The following is a 21797-nucleotide window of genomic DNA, read 5'->3' on the forward strand; positions in this document are numbered from 1 at the left end:
CAGAGCCAGTCGCACTCACTGAGGCGCCTCATGCATTTCCTAGGAAAGATGGTAGCAGCAATGGAGGCGGTCCCGTTCGCGCAGTTTCATCTGCGCCCTCTACAATGGGACATTCTACGCCAATGGGATGGGAAATCGACGTCCCTCGACAGGACTGTCTCCCTCTCTCAGACTGCCAAGGACTCTCTGCGTTGGTGGCTTCTCCCCACCTCATTGTCACAGGGAAAGTCGTTCCTTCCCCCGTCCTGGGCAGTGGTCACGACGGATGCGAGCCTATCAGGGTGGGGAGCGGTGTTTCTCCACCACAGGGCTCAGGGGACGTGGACTCAGGAAGAGTCCACCCTGCAGATCAATGTTCTGGAAATCAGAGCAATCTATCTTGCTCTACGAGCCTTCCAACAATGGCTGGAAGGCAAGCAGATTCGGATTCAGTCGGACAATTCCACGGCGGTGGCGTACATCAACCACCAAGGGGGAACACGCAGTCGCCAAGCTTTTCAAGAAGTCCAGCGGATTTTGACGTGGGTGGAAAGCAGAGCGTCCACCATATCCGCAGTTCACATCCCAGGCGTGGAAAACTGGGAAGCAGACTTTCTCAGTCGCCAGGGCATGGACGCAGGAGAATGGTCCCTTCACCCGGACGTGTTTCAGCAGATCTGTTGCCGCTGGGGGACGCCGGACGTCGATCTGATGGCGTCACGGCACAACAACAAGGTCCCAGTTTTCATGGCACGGTCTCACGATCACCGAGCGCTGGCGGCAGACGCCTTGGTTCAGGATTGGTCGCAATTCCGACTCCCCTATGTGTTCCCACCTCTAGCATTGTTACCCAGAGTTCTCCGGAAAATCAGGTCCGACTGCCATCGAGCCATACTCGTCGCTCCAGACTGGCCAAGAAGGTCGTGGTACCCGGATCTGTGGCATCTCACGGTAGGCCAACCGTGGACACTACCAGACCGTCCAGATTTGCTGTCTCAAGGGCCGTTTTTCCATCTGAATTCTGCGGCCCTGAACCTGACTGTGTGGCCATTGAATCCTGGATCCTAGCGGCCTCAGGTTTATCTCATGAAGTTGTTGCCACAATGAGACAGGCTAGAAAACCATCCTCAGCTAAGATCTATCACAGGACGTGGAAGATATTCTTAGCTTGGTGCTTGGCTCAAGGGTTTTCTCCCTGGCCATTTGCATTGCCAATTTTTCTTTCCTTCCTGCAGTCTGGGTTGGAAAAAGGTTTGTCGCTTAGCTCTCTTAAGGGTCAAGTCTCCGCGCTATCCGTATTCTTTCAGAAGCGCTTGGCACGGCTTTCTAAAGTACGCACGTTTCTCCAAGGAGTTTGTCATATCGTTCCTCCTTACAGACGGCCATTGGAACCCTGGGATCTGAACAAGGTTCTCATTGCTCTCCAGAAGCCGCCTTTCGAGCCTTTGAAAGAGGTTTCCCTTTCTCGGCTTTCACAAAAAGTAGTTTTTCTTGTGGCGGTCACGTCTCTTCGAAGAGTGTCCGAGCTAGCGGCGTTATCTTGCAAATCTCCCTTCCTGGTGTTTCACCAAGACAAGGTAGTACTGCGTCCAATTCCAGAGTTTTCTCCCAAGGTGGTTTCTTCCTTTCATCTCAATCAGGATATCACTTTGCCATCTTTGTGTCCGCATCCAGTTCACCAATTTGAAAAGGGTTTACATCTGTTGGACCTGGTGAGAGCACTCAGGATTTACATTTCTCGCACGGCGTCTCTACGCCGTTCTGATGCGCTCTTTGTCCTAGTCGCTGGTCAGCATAAGGGATCGCAAGCTTCCAAATCCACCCTGGCGCGGTGGATCAAGGAACCAATTCTTCACACATACCGTTCTGCTGGGCTTCCGATTCCATCTGGACTGAAGGCCCATTCTACCAGAGCCGTGGGTGCGTCCTGGGCATTGCGGCATCAGGCTACGGCTCAGCAAGTGTGCCAGGCGGCTACCTGGTCGAGTCTGCACACGTTTACCAAACACTATCAAGTGCATACCTACGCTTCGGCAGATGCCAGCCTAGGTAGACAGGTCCTTCAGGCGGCGGTGGCCCACCTGTAGGAAGAGGCTGTCTGACAGCCCGTTCATGTGGTATCTTTTTACCCACCCAGGGACTGCTTTTGGACGTCCCACTGTCTGGGTCTCCCAATTAGGAGCGAAAAAGAAGAAGGGAATTTTGTTTACTTACCGTAAATTCCTTTTCTTCTAGCTCCAATTGGGAGACCCAGCACCCGCCCTATTTGTTCTTAGGGTTTCGTTTTTCGGGTGCACATGTTGTTCATGTTGTTTCTTAAGTTCTCCGATCTTGTTATCGGATTGAATTTGTTTTTGAAACTGTTATTGGCTTTCCTCCTTCTTGCTTTGGTACTAAAACTGAGGAATCCGTACTCCTACGGGAGGGTGTATAGCCAGAAGGGGAGGGGCCTTACACTTTTAAGTGTAGTTCTTTGTGCGGCCTCCAGAGGCAGTAGCTATACACCCACTGTCTGGGTCTCCCAATTGGAGCTAGAAGAAAAGGAATTTACGGTAAGTAAACAAAATTCCCTTCTTTTTTTCCAGAGGTTGTGTGGTTAAGTGAAATCATGGCTTTGAACTTTATGATCCTTGTCCGCCAACTTCATTGAGAAAACAAAAAAAAAAACCCTGATTTAAAAATTAAAACCTCTTCTTCAGGACAGGCAAAACAAGTGTTGGCTTCTGCCAAGAAAGGAGCGCTGATTCTTGTAGTTCATTTACACCTTTCAAAGCCTGAAGCAATGAAAATAAGTTGCAGAAAAGAGACTGTGTGCAGCTAGTAGTTTTCTATTCTTTTTGGGCTTTTTTTTTTTTTTCTTTTCAACTTGGTTTTTAGACGTGAAATTTCTGCAATATATTAACTATTAACACTTTTATACTCCCGGATTGCAATACTTAATGGGTCTGCTGGTCTCCGGTGGACTGGCTAGTGAATGCATGGGTGGGCACACATCTGAACAGCTCATTTAACCTATAGTCACACATCCAATTTAATTTTTACCTGCATTAAAGGTTTTTGTTTTTCTCGTTTCCTCTCCTGTGCCTCCGTTTTCTGAAGAAGACGTAGACTGTTTGTACTTCTTCTCTTTTTTTCTTCTTTTTTTTTTTTCTTCTCTTTTTTTTCTTCTCCTTTTTTTTCTTCTCCTTTTTTTTCTTTCTTCACACATCCGTGTCTCCGGTACATGTTTGGTCCGTTTCCTCAAGTGCCGGAGACACTGGCACAAGTAGACCCATTAAAATCAATGGGTCTGCGCTCACGAGCATGCTCCACATGTAGACATGTCCGTTTTTCTCCGGCATCATGGGTGTCACACTGACTGCACACATACCGCACGGATGTGATCCATGTGACATGTACCGGAGAAAACACGTGTCGGTGAATTAAAAGGAATTTCTATACTCTCCTTCTCCAGCACTGCGGTCTCTGTTGCTGCTGGCATCTGCTTCCGACCCCCACTCATTATGCTTATCAAATATTCACTGCGGGCCGGAAGTAGCAGCAGTGGGGAGTCGGCAGGAGCGGAGACTATAGATCAGCACCATGGACAGCAGCGACTGGGACAGGTGAGCAGAAGGTTCCCGTTCTCTGTGTGTTATCACAGATAGCACATGGAGAACACACGTGTTCCATAAACAAGGCACACAGAGGGCAATACTCACCTTGATACATTCGTGAAAAACATGCGTGATTTTCACGGACATGTGAAAGAAACCGTACAAAGTCTAACTTCTGTGTTTAATGGATCCTCATAGACTTTGATTACCGAATCTGCTCTGTAAAATAGGTGCAAATAGGCTCAGATAGGAGTGTCTCAGATCAGGCATACAGATGTGTGCATGGGCCAATGAAACTCTATGGGTCATTGAGCAAAAAAGACTGGCTAAGGCCGCATTCACACATTCGTGTGCATGGGTCAATGAGATGCAATAATGCATTACATAATGGGCGTCTTTTAAATCCACCAAATGACCCTGTTCTCCAGCTTTTTGCTACATCCTCCTAAATTAGTCAAAGGAGAGAGATATGGGACTGTCCTCTTTAGGGGACCTGTAAAAGAGTCATTCTTTGTGCAGTGTTTTTCACCTTTTTTATATTCAGAATTATGGTATAATGATAGGACATGTAAACCTGCGGGACTATCCACATGGGATGTGAGACCTTGCACAGGGACTCTAGACATAGCTGATGTAGGTTAAAAGCCAAGACCGAGGTGGAGAAATCAAGGCCGGTTCTGCGCTTATCTGCCAGTTTATGACATTCTGGAGTTTGTGCCCGCTTATCTCCATGACTGATAGAGAAAACAAGACTTTACACCGCGTGTATGAACTTCACTCTCATGTAACCGGGTCACCTCTGACATACATCAGATACATAGATGTGAGGACCTTTTGCCAAAGATAAAAAAAAGTAGCATGGAATAGACTGGTACCGGAAAATTGCCAACGATCCACCGGACCTGGAATACAGATTGATGAGTTAGGAGTCTTGAGTGTATCTGGTTCCCCGTACACACAAGTGAGATGTTGTCTGTCCACATTTTCTTTCCCATTCATGTCCTTGATAAATTCAGATGTCTGAAACCGGCCTTAACTGTCCGTAGATGGATTGCGAACCTCTTGACCCGAACTAGACAGCCTTGTAGACGTCAAGAGAGCCGTGGCATATCCAGAGAGCCATGGCTGATCCAAACATCATGATCTGTACCCAGATCGCCAAAGTTGGATGTGGGAAACCAGCCTAAGGTTGATCGAAGGGGGAACGTACCCGTTATGGTCTGTATTAAGAAGTCTAAGCCAGAAGTGGGCTCTAATACCAGAAGATGTGCAGATCTTTCCATTTGGGTTCGCTCACACTGGCCTATAACTATTTATTCAATGAGGCAGTGCACATCTACGTGTTTTGTTTTGTTTTGTTTTTTTTTGTTTGTTTGTTTTTTTTTCTCAGTTGTATTCAGATTGAGTTAAATTGCAGAATAGTACATATGGGCGCGTGAATCGGGCAAGACTTGCCTAAGGGTGCAACAAAAATTGGATGCCGCACGGACCATCCTAGTCACATCTGTTTGTTTTTTTTTTATAGATACATTGCCATTCTGTAGCCGAGAACCATGTAAATTTATAGTAGAATAGCTGCTGAGAAAAAAAAAAATGCACGATATATGGATGCCAGGCGAGAAGAAAAAATCGCACACTCTCATGACATGGAATACCAAACGAATTTCACTTGTCCAACTTTTCTGGGTGGGAATGGGATTGTGTTGGGATTTTTTTTTTTGTTTGTTTTTTTTTTTTTAATATACGACAGTGTGAGTGAACCCTTATGTGCCCACGATCAGGCGGGTCCTGACCTGTGGGGCCGCATGTCTCCTCCCAAGGAGACCACAGCTGCTTGCACCCACGATCAGGGTTCAGTGCGCTGCAGTCTCTCGCTTGTTTTCTCCCTATGGAGGACACAAGTGAATCTGCAGCAAACAATTGACATGCTGCAGTCTGGAAAGTTGCTCCGCAGGTCAGTGTTTTCTGCGGGGAAAAAAAAGCACAGTAGGCACGGGATTTCTAGAAATCCATCCACTGTGCTTGTGCTGTACAATGCAGCGTTTTGGACGCAGCTGACGTATGCTGCGTCCAAAACGCTGCAAACACTGATCGTGGACACGCAGCCTTAGGCCCCTTTCACATTGCACTCCAATCTCCGTCCAGTGGTGCCATCAGGGCTTTCGTCCGAACCAACCCCCCCCATCCGCAAGACTGGTTTCTTATGTATGCACCGACAGGGTCGTTGACGATAATGGTGTAGATGGAGACACTGTATGCTCTGTCGGGCACCATTTTAGGGCGTATACGCTTACTGGAGAGGGACACCCAGACAGACTCAATCTGCAGCATTAGTCAAGGGCCCCGTTGGCGCATACATAAGAAACCCGTTTTGCGGGGGGTTTGGGCGAAAGCCCTAACTGCACCACTGAACGGAGACTGCAATGCAACATGGAAGGGTCCTTAGGAGGAGGGTCCAAAAGATTTCGCTGCAGATTTCCATTTTTCCATGTGGTTGCATAAGTTTTGTTTATACACATTTAATCCGAGCATCTGCATACACCATCAAGGTGTGTATAGACAGAAGGCAGTTATGACTGCAGCAGCAAGAAAAGCATAAAATAACTTTTTTTTTTTTTTTGTACAATGTAGTTATCAGTTATTCATTTTATAGAGGTGAAAAGTAAATCTTACACCTGAGAAACTGCACAACAAAAAAGCCATACCCTTATGCTGGGTTATGATGACCGTATAAAAAATAATCTGTTTTGCATCCAGAAAGTACAGACAACTTTCACTCCTACAATCCTATTCGATTTGTGTTTTCTGTTTTATACATGCTTTGTGGTATCCATGATTATGGAAACTATTTGATATTGTACGTTTTTATATTTTGTTCTTTTTATATATATATATATATATATATATATATATATATATATATATATATATATATATATATATATATATATATATATATATATATATATATATATATATATATATATATATATATATATATATATATATATATATATATATATATATAAATATATTTATTTATTTTTTTTACGCAATATCTGTAAAGTTTAAAAAAAAAAAACATGCAATATGGGTAAAACTGAGCTGAGTTTATATTCCCGATGCAAAGTGAAAAACTACGATAATGCCGTTTTTGCATAGAGACACTAATGCAGTTCTCTGGCCTATGTGTAAAGGCTGTTTCTACCCATCTGAATGGGTTTGTTTCCAATGAATGGTCCAGCTTCAAAACTTTCTGCTATGAATATATTGCACTCCTACCGCCATTTACGAAGTGCGGCTACTGGCGGAACTTCACTGCACAGCCGTGTGGCCGTCCCCATATGCCGCTATGACATGTCGCGGTTCTTTGCTGCAGTCGTGATAGAACTGAAATGTTGGTGTGTGTTTTGTGTGGTTTTTTTTTTTTTTTTTTTTTTGCAATGATTTGGAAAATCCTATAAAATAAAAGGCAACGTGACAATGTTCACATGTAGTGTTATTGATACTGTAAATATGTGCAGTATTTCTAAATTCAAAAAAATGTACAAAATAATCGCAAAATTGAAAATTCTAAAACAATTCACGTTGTACATATTTTTGATGTGTACTATACAGAATGTCAGTTCTTCCAAATCAATTTTGATCTCCGTGAGAAAAATGGTTGTAACTGCAAACATTCCTAGTAGAGAGCTTTATACAATTTTTGTCTCTGCTTTACATGCATGAGCAGTAAGGGGTTAAGTGGCTGAGCCGCAGTTCCGCATCTCAGCAGGTAGAGGGCGCTCCTGAGCCGGAAGCTGAGCTCCTCTTCCTCTTTGTATCCACAGGCCTGGCTCAGTGTGCAGAGCTCTGCTGGCAGCTGAGAGGTCAGGCTGGGAAGAGGCAGGTACCGGGAGCGCAGCTCGCCCTGCAGCACAATATTGGACTTGGGGGAGCCGTTGTGGTTACTTTGTACAAGATGGGATTTCCAGATGCAGCAGCGAGGTAAGAGATCTCCATTACAGGCTTGTATGAGGCTGTGTGCAATATTGTAACTATCGTTATGTAATATTATGTATTCTTATGTAGCCTCTGCAACAATGTATATATTCAGTATGTGGCTTCTGGACAGGGCACACTCCATACAATGTATATAAGGTCAATGATCCCAGCAGGGAGGGGGAGATCCGGGACCATCTACACATGAATGGGAGCATATAGCCCGGAGGAGGCGCCGCGTCCTGGGGTCACGTCGTCTGACATGGAAGATGCACACAGAGCTTTGTATCATGTGCGCTATTCTTCTATCTACAGACCCCAGACATTAATTGTAGGATGGGGTATTGGGTTATCTTCCCTCCATTTGTAATATCGTTAGGTGCTATTGTTCTGTTATCAGATGTTTCCACTGCCTGAAATATTCTTTATTGGGGTTGACATAAATTTATATACAAATGATGATCTGCGCCATCTTCATGATGGGAATTATCATCGCAGGTTGTATTTTTCAAGTTGTTTATTTTCTTTATTTTTGTTGTCTTCTTCCCTGGGGATCTGCAGATCAGCAGGCCCCTGAAAATGGTGACATACACATTATCCACCTATAATTATAATAAAAAAAATAATTAAATATATATTTATTATGTTTATAATATAATATAATATAATATATATAATTTATATTATGTTTAGTTTAATATATTAATAAATAAAAATAATATATTTATATTTTTATTTATTAATATATTAAACTAAACATAATATATTTATATGTTTAGTTTAATATATTAATAAATAAAAATATAAATATATTATGTTTTAGTTTAATATATTAATAAATAAAAATATAAATTAAGCATAATAAATAAAAATATAATTAATATATTTGTCATATTTATATTGCGCATATATATATTACATTATATTTTTTAATACTTTAGTATTTTTAAAATTCAGTTGTGTGTTTTTTGGGGGTTTTTTTGTGGTGTGTGTGTGTGTGTGTGTGTGTGTGTGTGTGTGTGTGTGTGTGTGTGTGTGTGTGTGTTTGTGTTTTTTTTTTTTTTGTTTTTTTTTTTTAAAGCTATAATAATAAAAAGAAAACTCCTAACCTTTCTGCACACACTGTAAAACTAAAAACGAAGCCCAATTGGATTTTTTTTTTTCTCCAGTACATTAGATGGTAAATTGAATGGTATCAGTCAAAACTACAGCTCACCCCACAAAAAAACATGGAAATTGATGGAAATTAAAAAAAAAAAAAAAAAAAAAATTGCGGCCTTTGCAAGAAAGGGAAGGAAAAAGAAAAGGGCAACAAAATGAACAATTGGCCATGGTGTGAAGGGGTTAAGAGTGGGGTCTCTGCCTGACGTTGCCTGTCGGCACTGACAATCAGGGACTATTGGGTAACCATGAACTTTGGCATCACTCGATGACTGTTCAGGCCTCGCTCCAGCCTGCAGATCTGAGGGGCACAAAAATGGGACTTCTTTGTGACCATAAAATTATTCACAGAACATGACAATCATGAATTTCTTTATAAAGGGTTTTAACACTGTCTGGCCATAGGCTTCCACCAGCTAGAAATAATGAATCCCCCTCCAGTGATACGTCTCTGATGCTGCCACCAGTCTATTTGCCGGCTGCAGAGGGTCACATTACTATTACAGTGCACATTACCACTGCAGCTAGTCACTGGACTCGGCAGTCTTGTTCCACCATCAATGATTGTCTGCAGCGGTCAAGTGCAATGTAGTCAACAAACAGGGTCCGATATAAACAGGCATTGCTGGACCTTTTGGATGATGAGTAAAGCAAATGTATATTCTTTTTAGCCCCCCTTTTCACGATCGCCCATGTATGCTTAGTTGGGCTGAGCATGCGTATTCAGAATGGTAAGAGGCAAGCCATTACCCTGAGAACAAAAGGACTGGAAGTTGAAATCCAGCATTTCCGATCCTTTTCGCATGTGGGAGAGTGACCTGTAATATCTGGAGATCCAATATACTGCAGTTTAAAAAAAAAAAAAAAAAAACTTACCTGTAGTTTTGCCACAAAGTAATTGCCTGCGCCGCACACGCTTGGGCTAGGAGAAAAGTAACACAAATAATCCGCAGTTTGATATTTGGCTATACACTGGGTATATAGAGTTTACCTATAAATACTGCTCTGTCTCTTCAGTTCTTCCCGCATCCGACTGAATCCAACCAGCGCCGAGGACGGATTTAAAGCCGAGTTTGTATTCAAAGAGATTGAGAAGAAATTGGAGGAGGTGAGTGACTTATTATAGGGGGTTGTGTAAATCTGATGAAAATGGCGCTGTTCTCCTGAATCTGATGTTTTTCTTTTATTTCTTCCTGATTTATCAAGAATGCGCCTAGTTGCCTAAAGTGTATACAGTGTGTCCACCCATATCCTGTCCATCGTCATTAACTTGAGAACGGCGGCAGCTATAGGCATAGAAGTGGTGTCTAGGTATAGTAAAGTAGCCATGCACTACGCAGTGAAACCACCTATAGCGCCACCTGGTGGAAAACAACGGAGTTAGCATTTTTATCTCAAACGGAACGAGATACAGAAAAAAAGTGAATTACAAAGTTGTAGAGCACCATCAATTCAATATGAATCGACACCTTGCATAAAGAAATGCCATGATTAGAACGTGTAAAAAAACTCAAGGCTGCGGACGTGAAGCGATACCTCATGGAGACCTTCCTACAAGTCATTGGGTATGGTGGCTGCGTGGAGTGACCTCCACGCTCACCTGACCTGACCCCATTGGACTTCTTTCTGTGAGGTCACATCAAACAGCAGGTGTATGCGACCCCTCCACCAACATTGCAGGACCTACAACGACGTGTCACAGATGCTTGTGCAAACGTGTCACCTATCATATTGCACGACGTGCAGCAAGATACAGTATGCTGTGCAGAGTACAGATGTGCATTGCAGCTGATGGTGGCCACTTTGAGCATCAAAGTTAAATGAGCACCATATACGTGACCAGCATTCAATGTTTTGGGGGGGGTCATGGGTTTCATATCACAGCATTCTGTTTGCAAGGTGTCGGTTTGTATTGAATTGATGATGCCCTACAACTTTGTAATTCAGTTCTTTTCACTATCTCGTTCCGTTTTCGAGATAAAAATGCTAACTCCGTTGTTTTCCACCAGGTGGCGCTATAGGTGGTTTCATTGCGTAGCGCATGGCTACTTTACTATACCTAGACACCACTTCTATGCCTATAGCTGCCGCTGTTCTCAAATTAATGGCGGTGGACAGGATATGGGTGGACACACTGTATACAGGAAAGAAGGGAGCATATATCAGTATAAGGGAAAGGGGCAGAAACAAAAAATGGACAAAAGCTGTGGATATACGGCTGTGAACAGAGGAGAAACCAGACAGATCTTCAAGCTCTTGTCATATATTTCTTTGTCTACGGTGAATATAAAAGGTTAAAATTTCACAACCAAAGCTGCAGAAACACATTCCTGCCGATCGGATCAAAGATCATTTTTCTAATCGGTGACGCCGCCTTGTGATAAGAGGGGTTAAGGGCAAAATCTAAATTCTAGTGTATGCGGGCCAGTGACCTGGAATAGCTCATGCATTCTACTTTACACGGTATAGTGTGATGGTGACATAGCGGTGTATTGCAGGGGAATGTAAAATGACACACTAGAATAAAACACCAGAAAGCAGATCTGCAGGAGTAAAGATAAAAAGCCGCCAAATATTTTTATTTGCCTTGTAGCTGAATTACACAATGATTGATATGTCAAATTGTTATGATTCACTTTGCAGGAAGGGGAGCAGTTTGTTAAGAAGATCGGTGGTGTCTTTGCCTTTAAAGTGAAGGATGGACCTAATGGAAAAGAAGCAACTTGGGTGGTTGATGTGAAGAATGGCAAAGGCTCCGTCTCCAACGACTCTAGTAAGAAGCCGCATACCCGCTGCGTGGATCTATAATATTGTGCCACAAAGAATTAATTTTCACTGACTATTTTTTAGATAGATCGATTGATAATAAATTACTAGCTGTAGTACCCGGGTGTTGCCCGGGATAGTAACGGTCTCTCTTTCCTCGGTCGGTCTGTCTCTCTGTGACTGTCTGTCTCTGTCTCTCCACATACATCATATTACCTCGCACATAAGCTTGTTATACTACAACAGTCCTTTATTCCTATAGCAACCAATCACCGCTCCTATTAATAACCTGTAGCTCACAGCTCCATTCACTTTAATGGAGGCAGGTTTTTTTGGAGAGGAACTGTAAAGCACGTGGTTAAATGCTCTTGTCGAAACAGTCTATGATGTTCCCTGAGTCACATGAGGCGTCTGTGCAAAATTTTGTGATTGTAAATGCGACGGTGCGGATCCCTTTAGCGCACGCACGCATACACACACACATGCACACACACACACACACACATGCGCACACACACACACACATGCGCACACACACACACACATGCGCACACACACACACACATGCGCACACACACACACACATGCGCACACATGCGCACACACACACATACACACACATATACGCATATACACACACACGCGCGCGCGCGCGCGCACACACAAGCATATACACACACACACATATATATATATATATATATATATATATATATATATATATATATATATATATATATATATATATATATATATATATATATATATATATATATCACACTCAGATTTTTATATTAGATATTAGTATAAAAATTATACTGCATTAGAGGTTCGCCTTGCACTATATAACTGTACATGAAATACACATAGGTCCATAATATATAGAATCATAGATTTTGGTGCATGTACATAACTCTGGGTCCTAGGTATCCAAAAAAGTGTTTGCAAAGTTATTTGTCAATATCCTGTTCATAAATTTGATGTTTAAAAAGTTACGTGGTTTTTTTTTTGTTTTTTTTTTTTCTTCAATCCCTGCCCACGTCACAAAGAACTGAGTTTCTAGTTCTCTTTGATTTGTGTTGCAGACAAGAAGGCTGACTGTACTATCACAATGGCCGACTCTGACCTGCTAGCTTTGATGACCGGCAAGATCAATCCACAGACCGTAAGTATGAGCAAGGCCAATTTGGACATCTAAGTGCCCTGCCCTCTTTAAAGGGGTATAATCTGCTTGTATTGTAGAATGCAGGCTTCTGTATATATCAGCCTGTGCTCTACACGGGAACCTGTAGACGTCGTATCACATCATATATTGACTAGTCGGCCAAGAATTAGAGGGTAAATTCATAATGAGATAAAAAACATGAAATCCATTTTGCTTCCAGCTATGAAGTCATTATACAGTTAGGTCCAGAAATATTTGGACAGTGACACAATTTTCGCGAGTTGGGCTCTCCATGCCACCACATTGGATTTGAAATGAAATCTCTACAACAGAATTCAAGTGCAGATTGTAACGTTTAATTTGAAGGTTTGAACAAAAATATCTGATAGAAATTGTAGGAATTGTACACATTTCTTTACAAACACTCCACATTTTAGGAGGTCAAAAGTAATTGGACAAATAAACCAAACCCAAACAAAATATTTTTATTTTCAATATTTTGTTGCGAATCCTTTGGAGGCAATCACTGCCTTAAGTCTGGAACCCATGGACATCACCAAACGCTGGGTTTCCTCCTTCTTAATGCTTTGCCAGGCCTTTACAGCCGCAGCCTTCTTGCTTGTTTGTGGGTCTTTCCGTCTTAAGTCTGGATTTGAGCAAGTGAAATGCATGCTCAATTGGGTTAAGATCTGGTGATTGACTTGGCCATTGCAGAATGTTCCACTTTTTTGCACTTCTGAACTCCTGGGTAGCTTTGGCTGTATGCTTGGGGTCATTGGCCATCTGTACTATGAAGCGCCGTCCGATCAACTTTGCGGCATTTGGCTGAATCTGGGCTAAAGTATATCCCGGTACACTTCAGAATTCATCCGGCTACTCTTGTCTGCTGTTATGTCATCAATAAACACAAGTGACCCAGTGCCATTGAAAGCCATGCATGCCCATGCCATCACGTTGCCTCCACCATGTTTTACAGAGGATGTGGTGTGCCTTGGATCATGTGCCGTTCCCTTTCTTCTCCAAACTTTTTTCTTCCCATCATTCTGGTACAGGTTGATCTTGGTCTCATCTGTCCATAGAATACTTTTCCAGAACTGAGCTGGCTTCATGAGGTGTTTTTCAGCAAATTTAACTCTGGCCTGTCTATTTTTGGAATTGATGAATGGTTTGCATCTAGATGTGAACCCTTTGTATTTACTTTCATGGAGTCTTCTCTTTACTGTTGACTTAGAGACAGATACACCTACTTCACTGAGAGTGTTCTGGACTTCAGTTGATGTTGTGAACGGGTTCTTCTTCACCAAAGAAAGTATGCGGCGATCATCCACCACTGTTGTCATCCGTGGACGCCCAGGCCTTTTTGAGTTCCCAAGCTCACCAGTCAATTCCTTTTTTCTCAGAATGTACCCGACTGTTGATTTTGCTACTTCAAGCATGTCTGCTATCTCTCTGATGGATTTTTTCTTTTTTTCAGCCTCAGGATGTTCTGCTTCACCTCAATTGAGAGTTCCTTAGACCACATGTTGTCTGGTCACAGCAACAGCTTCCAAATGCAAAACCACACACCTGTAATTAACCCCAGACCTTTTAACTACTTCATTGATTACAGGTTAACGAGGGAGATGCCTTCAGAGTTAATTGCAGCCCTTAGAGTCCCTTGTCCAATTACTTTTGGTCCCTTGAAAAAGAGGAGGCTATGCATTACAGAGCTATGATTCCTAAACCCTTTCTCCGATTTGGATGTGAAAACTCTCATATTGCAGCTGGGAGTGTGCACTTTCAGCCCATATTATATATATATATATATATATATATATATATATATATATATATATATATATATATATATATATATATATATATATATATATATATATATATATATATATATATATATAATTGTATTTCTGAACATGTTTTTGTAAACCGCTAAAATAACAAAACTTGTGTCCCTGTCCAAATATTTCTGGACCTAACTGTATGTGGCAAGTGTTGCCCGATGTTTGATAAGGGTGCCTTGTTATATGTAAGAGTTATATCTTGTTATAATTCCCCTCCCGCTTTTTTTTTTTTTTTTTTTTTTTTTTTAATATATTATGCCGCACCCTAAAGGAATAATTTTCTGACATTTTTAAAAGGTTTACCATAAATGTATTTCTATTCCTTGCTTAAATAGCGCTATTAATTCCACAGCGCATTACAGACGTCATCACTGTCCCCATAGGGAACTTAGATTGTGAGCCCCAATCTCTGTCTTTGGAGTGTGGGAGGAAACCCACACAAACACGGGGAGAACATACAAACTCCTTACAGATGTTGTTATCCTTGGTGGGATTTAAACCCAGAACCCCAGCGCTGCAAAGTAACAGTGCTAACCAGAGAGTTTGTGTGAATATGGCTAACTCTATGAAAATACTCTGAGCTTTAAAAAAAAAAAACTAAAAAAGAATAAAATTTGTTTTCAGCGTACCGTGTCACTGCTGGTAATGAGTCCATATGGATGCACAGAAATTCAGGGGCGGCAGTCCCAAGAATAAAGATGGATGGATGTGTAGTGGGGGGGGGAAATTCCAGCACCGAACCATGCCCCAAGGATTGGAGCAGGATTCAATGCTGTAATCTTTCACCATTGCGTATTTAAAAAAAATCGTACCATTTTTGTGCAAAATTTTTTTTTTTTTTTTTCTTATAAATGTGCCTGGGGGAAAAAAAATTAAACATGGGGGGATGAACTGTGAGGCTTCGCCATTAGCTGAGCTGATGCAAGAAGAGACTTTCTTTGCAAAAGAGAGAGACCCCCCCACCCCAAGATAATCCAAAATATTTATGGTAAACAATAAAAATGTCCTTTCGAACGAGCAAAAAACACTAAAGGGTGCTTTACATGCTGCAACATCGCTAGCGATCTCATTAGTGATGTGACACGCCAGATCACAGATACGATCTGCCGAGGTCGCACATAGGTCGTTTTTGTAGCGCCGGTCACATGTGCGATCTCGGCAGATCGCATCTGTGATCTGGCGTGTCACATCGCTAACGAGATCGCTAGCGGTGTTGCAGCGTGTAAAGCACCCTTAAGGCTATGTGCGCACATGTGCATTTTTCCTGCTTTTAAAACTGCAGTGTCTCAATGACAAAATACATGCGTTCTGCGTCCCCAGCAAAGTCTGAGAAGTCAGCAAATTCCATGCGCACGTTGCTTTTTTAAACGCAGCGTTTTGGATTCCAAATATTTGACAAAATCGATGCGTTTAAAAAAAGCAACATGTCACTACTTTTGTGTGTTTTGGTTGCATTTTCCACCCAGTGAAATGAATGAGGTGTGTCAAAACGCAACTAAAATGTTTAGCTGTGCGCTTGCACTGCATTTTTGTTGCATTCTGCATGCTTTTTTGACAAAACGCAGGTCTGTCGGTCTCTTTCAGTCGTTCTCTCTTAGTCGGTCTCTTACTCACTGATGCGGTGCTGCACAGCTGTCAAAGCTCCAGCGGCTTCTCCTGCTTTTGAAAATGTCGACTGCTCATTAGGCCAGCTCTTATTCACTGCTTCCCCCGCCCACCGGCGCCTATGATTGGTTGGTCAGATACGCCCCCACGCCAAGTGACAGCTGTCTCACTGCATCCAATCACAGCCGCTGGTGGGTGGGTCTATATTGTGCAGTAAAATAAGTAAAAAAAAAAAAAAAAAATTGACGTGCGATTTTTTTTTTTTTTTTTTTTTTTTTTTTTTTTTTTTTTTTTTTTTTTTGGTCTCCCCTCCCCCTCCAATTTTGATACCAGCCAAGGTAAAGCCACACGGCTGAGGGCTGGTATTCTCAGGATGGGGAGCCCCACGTTATTTTTCGGCTGGGGGACTCCCCATATCAGCCAGTAGACGCCCGGAAATGCCGCATACAGTAGATGCGACAGTCCCAAGACTCTACCCAGCTCATTCCGAATTGCCCTGGTGCGGTGGCAATTGGGGTAATAAGGAGTTAATGGCAGCTCATAGCTGCCACTAAGTCCTAGCTTAGTGATGACAGGTGTCTGAGACCCCCCCTCCCCCCCATAACTAAACTGTAGTGAAAGTAAATAAACATACACCGAAATTTCCTTTATTTGAAATAACAGACAAAAAAAATCACTCTCACCACTTTAATTAATCCCTTAAAGAACCCTCCAGGTGTAACGTAATCCACACGAGGTCCCATGACTCTTTCAGCCCTGCTACATCGGAAGTTGACAGCGAGTGGCCGTAGAGAACAACCGCTAGCTGTGAGCTCCACAGAGCAACTGAAGGGAGTCATGCCGTCAGTGGTGACGTCACTCAGGTTACCTGTGGCCACAGCTCTCAGGTGGAGGACTTCAGCTGTGGCCGGGGGTAACCTGAGTGACTGCACCGCTGATCACGCGGCTCACTGCAGTCACTCGGGTGATTTGCGTTCACAGGTGAGTCCTTCACCTCTGATTGCAAATCAGGCTGCGACGGAGACAGAGCCGCGTGATGTCAGTGAACTCGGGTCAAGCTCTGACGTCACTGCTGCGGACCCCTGTGTCCTCGGAGGTTCATCTGAGTTCATGACAGCACACAGAGACAGAGCAGTGGGATGACAATGAAGTTGGGTGAAGTTCATTCTCTGTCTCTTTCTGCTGTCAGCAGGCATGTAGCAGAGCCGATTGGGACCACACTGTCAAAAATGCATCCAAAATGCATCCTTTTTGGCGGCACATTTGCCCTGTGTAAATGGATGTACCACCAAAAATGACAGTCTGTGCACTGTGTACGAGCTGTTACTGATCATTTTGTGCCCTTGAGAAGCCCGGTAGGCTATTAAGCAAGTGCCCATTGGTAAACATTATTTTCATGGTTGTTTTTAGCCATAGAGCATGTAATGTAAACTCGTCCTTAGTCATCACATGACATGGTGGGTCTGCTGGTGGTATGGCTAGGGCAGCTAGGACTTGGGGATAAGGGTCGGGGAATGATGTACCATTGTAAGTTGTCCTAACTCTTTGGGCTCAGTAGGTGACTGCTTTGCAATAGCCTTAATATAAATGACCCCACACTCTTTTCGGATTTGAAGTCTGAATATCCAGCTCTTCGAGGTATGAAGTGCTTAGACCTCTATGTAACCAATCATACATTCTGCCACTGGGAACCCCTGATATTGATCTGACGGAGCTGTTTTATCTGCGAGGTTTTTGCCTTTTAGACTCTACTTCTTGGCGAAACATTGCAATTTACATTGACCTCTACTAATTTGGTTTGTGCCTCTCAGGCTTTCTTCCAGGGCAAGCTGAAAATCACTGGAAATATGGGCATGGCAATGAAGTTGCAGAGCCTGCAGCTCCAGCCGGTGAAAGCCAGGCTGTGAAGAAATCGTGTCCGATAAATGAAGAATCTCAACCGTGCGGCAGATACGAAACCGCCGACGCCCAGATACCATCTACTGGCTTTTAAAGGACCATCCACAGAGGCTGCTTTCCCTACTCAAGAATAAAAGCGTAATATCTCCTTAACTTCTGTGCAGGAATTGTACAACATGTATTTATCTGTCTCAATGTGACCCTGTCAAATCCTGGGTCTGTTTTGGAGATGATGGGACTTGTTGGGGACTTTTGCTTCTAACAGGGGGACGTAATCTGACGTCTCAGCGCTAATGGATTGAAAATTTCTGGTGCAGATTTATAGCACAGCAGTGATTGAACTAATCCCTGTGATCTTCGGACGCCGGCCGAGTCTCTGCTGCCAGGTTTCTATAGAAAATTCTCTAACTTGTTAATAGGCAAAATAACCTTTAATAAAAGACCACTAATTTCACTATTTCTGGGCTCTTCTTTCTGTCTGAGGAAAAACATTGTTTGGAAATCTCAAGCCCCTAAACTTCTGCACTATAAAGGCCCGATTTTACTATTGCATTTATACTGTGTGTTTTTGGGTTTTTTTTCTTGTTATTTTGGGAGGCGGGGGCTGCTAATGTGGGTGCAATTTAAGATTTCCAGATATTGACATTTTAGCACAACAGTAAGCTATTTGCTGTTTTTATTTTTTGCGCTTTATTATTTATTTATTTTTTTTTTTTTTAAAGGTAAAAGCAAAAAATATAGATCTGAAATTCATAAACCCAATGCACCAGTTTAAAGCATTTGTAGTAAAAAAAAAAAAAAATCCCAAGAGATATTGATGTTATAGTATGGGAAGAGTTCATATTTCCGTGGTCCTCACCTGTTGGATGTGACATCACCAAGATGGTTTCTCATACCATGACATCAGTGTTCCTCACGCATTGGTTGTGACATCACTGAGATGATCTTTCCCATACCATGACATCAGTGGTCCTCACACGTCAGCTGTGACATCATTGAGAGTTAGTATAGCAAAACATTAGTCTTGGAGATGTCATGGCCAACGAAGTGTGAGAACCACAATGATGTTCTAGGTTCATAATACCAGGATAATGGTTAAAGTAATGCCATAAAACCAGCTTTGATATAGCAGCATCTGTGGCTCCTCTATTGGCTAACCAACCTGGCGTAATGTCATCATTGCGGCATGATGCACATGCAACGTTGCGTCCGGCCGACTAATCAAAAGAAGACTTGCGGATGCTGCCAGGTAAGGCTAGATTCACATTTCTGTCAATTTGTATCAGTCACATTCTGCGGCTCTGGTAAACAACGCAATCCGTTTGGTGGATTCCGTTGTTCCCATATACTTGTATGAGCGGTGGATTGTGATTGATGCCTTGCGTTGCATCCTCCGCACGACTAATCAGTCGTGGAGCGACTGACCGTCGGGCGGCAGGAACGCAGCATGTAGCGTTTTTTGAGCAGCGGAATCCTTTTGATCCCACTGCGCATGCGCTCTCTCGGCAGCCGAGCGATCAGCTGATCTCCCGGTAGCCGGCTGCTGTGAGCGATCAGCTGATCTCCCGGTAGCCGGCTGCTGTGAGCGATCAGCTGATCTCCCGGTAGCCGGCTGCTGTGAGCGATCAGCTGATCTCCCGGTAGCCGGCTGCTGTGAGCGATCAGCTGATCTCCCGGTAGCCGGCTTCTGTGAGCGATCAGCTGATCTCCCGGTAGCCGGCTTCTGTGAGCGATCAGCTGATCTCCCGGTAGCCGGCTGCTGTGAGCGATCAGCTGATCTCCCGGTAGCCGGCTGCTGTGAGCGATCAGCTGATCTCCCGGTAGCCGGCTGCTGTGAGCGATCAGCTGATCACCCGGCCGCCAGAAGATCATCTGTTCGCTCTCTCTCGCGCGTTTTACAACGGAATCCGACAATGACGCATGTGACTGATGCAAAACAACGGAAATGTGAACCTAGCCTAAGACTTGTTTCTCTGGGCTCTCATCCAGTGGTCACGGATTACAAACATGCCTGGCGGACTGGGTCTTGCCTATCATTGGATGGAAACTATGTTGCTCGTACATTGTCTGCACAGATGATTTTGCATGCAATAACTAAGCCTCTCCTGCAGGTGGCGCTGTTAGAACTGTAGTGAGACGACAGGCGAATATTCTATATTCCTGGGTAAGAATCCGATCTTGTTTTTGGACAGAAATCTGCAGATGAAGCACAAATCGGAAACACGGCCATGTCTGTACACACAGAGATCCGCTGTATACAGCATCGTGCAAATGTCTCCATAGATGGGGAGGATGGTGCATTCTCCGCTCCTGAAGAAATTGCTAAATAGGTGATATGAAGGAAAGGCAAATTAATCATTATTCACAGAGCACCGGCCAAAAACCTCCCTGCCCCGACTAGATCACGTGCCACCATTTCCGCAGGCTCTATTATTAATGGATCGGTTCCCATTTGTAGTTGGACCACATGTAACACTTGGATCAATGAGAAAAGTCTGGAAAAACTCCTTTAACCCCATTGTGACTGGATGATTATATATGATCAAAACTACATTTTGTTTTGCGAAAAACGTAGGTTTAATCAATAAATATATCATCCATATATGTACAAAAATGTAGCTTTGATTGTGCCAATTCATTTAAAATAATATATATTTGAAAATAAGGGGGGGGGGAGAAATCCTTGTCTGGTGAAAGAAAAAAATGTTCACTTTTTGTATTGTAACCATTTAGGTTACATATGCTATTTTTAGATTTTATTTTTTTTTTCTCTTTTATAGCATTTATCATACGGGTTAATTAATTTGATATTTTGATAGGTAATTTCCGCCACATGCTGAGCTTGCGCCATATACCTGCACACAATGTGGCATCACATGTTGGGAAAGGGTTAAAGGGATTCTGTGGTTCAGAAAACCTACCTTCATATTACACTACCATGAAATTCAGAAGTAATAAAGCCCCTATTTAGAATCCTCATCGCATGTCCAGAGTAGAGAGCAGCTACAAAGAGCGTCTGTCACTCTGGAGGACCTGTGCTGTCCTGCTTTATACACATTGTCTATGGATTTGAAATGGCACTTCTTAATACTTCATTTTGCCAGTGGGGGCACTGCAGGGAAACTGAACACTTACTGTTAGGTTTTCCTACCTACAGATGACAACTGGTCCCTGGAGGATGTATTGTGATCAGTCTGTTGTTGGCAGACTATTCCAACAAGTAGGGATCGTCCATTGCATTGTACGCCTATAAAGTGGACCAGGTCAATAGAATCTCAGTTTTTGGTTTTATTTTTATTTGTGCTGATCCTCCTAAATATTCAGTTTTGTTGGGGTTTTTTTCTTCTCTTCTTAAACTCAACATTCAGTTCAATAGATGTGGGCTTTTTTATTTCTAATTTGGTCTTTTATCAGGGGCCATTTCTCATAGAATCCTCGGGGGTGGGTCTCTCAGGATCCTCAGGGGCATGGCTTTATATGATGTGAGACACGCCCCCTTGTAAAGTGCCACCATATAAGTTGGCACTAAATAAAAGGGCCCATATCTCTGGAACCATATGGCGGCTTTGGGAGAAAAAAAAAAAAACTGATTACTCAGGGGAGCTGTGGGAATAAAATCCGAATAAAATCTGCACACTTTTGACTGGGTGACAGGTGCCCTTAATAAATATATATAATATATCCGCACATATATTCACACTCATTACACTACATGATATACCTTATATACAGATCTCTTGCCTCCGGCTACTTGTTCGTTCTTCTGTCACTCCGTTGACTATTTTCCGTCAAATCCATACCACT

At 42.9% G+C, this 21797-nt stretch overlaps 1 protein-coding gene across 1 annotated transcript in view; it reads left to right on the plus strand.

The window, feature by feature from the left end:
* SCP2 (sterol carrier protein 2) overlaps positions 1-18450 on the plus strand; it is a 52257-nt gene extending 33807 nt beyond the window's left edge. Inside the window, exons 11-15 of the mRNA XM_075320096.1 lie at positions 7406-7562; positions 9735-9825; positions 11361-11490; positions 12569-12648; positions 17906-18450. Coding sequence (XP_075176211.1) covers positions 7406-7562; positions 9735-9825; positions 11361-11490; positions 12569-12648; positions 17906-18001 — 554 coding nt within the window. The 3' untranslated portion in view covers positions 18002-18450. The remainder of the gene's footprint in view (positions 1-7405; positions 7563-9734; positions 9826-11360; positions 11491-12568; positions 12649-17905) is intronic.
* The last annotated feature ends 3347 nt before the right edge of the window (positions 18451-21797 follow it).

This window comes from Anomaloglossus baeobatrachus, chromosome 8, assembly GCF_048569485.1.
Source record: "Anomaloglossus baeobatrachus isolate aAnoBae1 chromosome 8, aAnoBae1.hap1, whole genome shotgun sequence".
NCBI lineage: Eukaryota > Metazoa > Chordata > Amphibia > Anura > Aromobatidae > Anomaloglossus > Anomaloglossus baeobatrachus.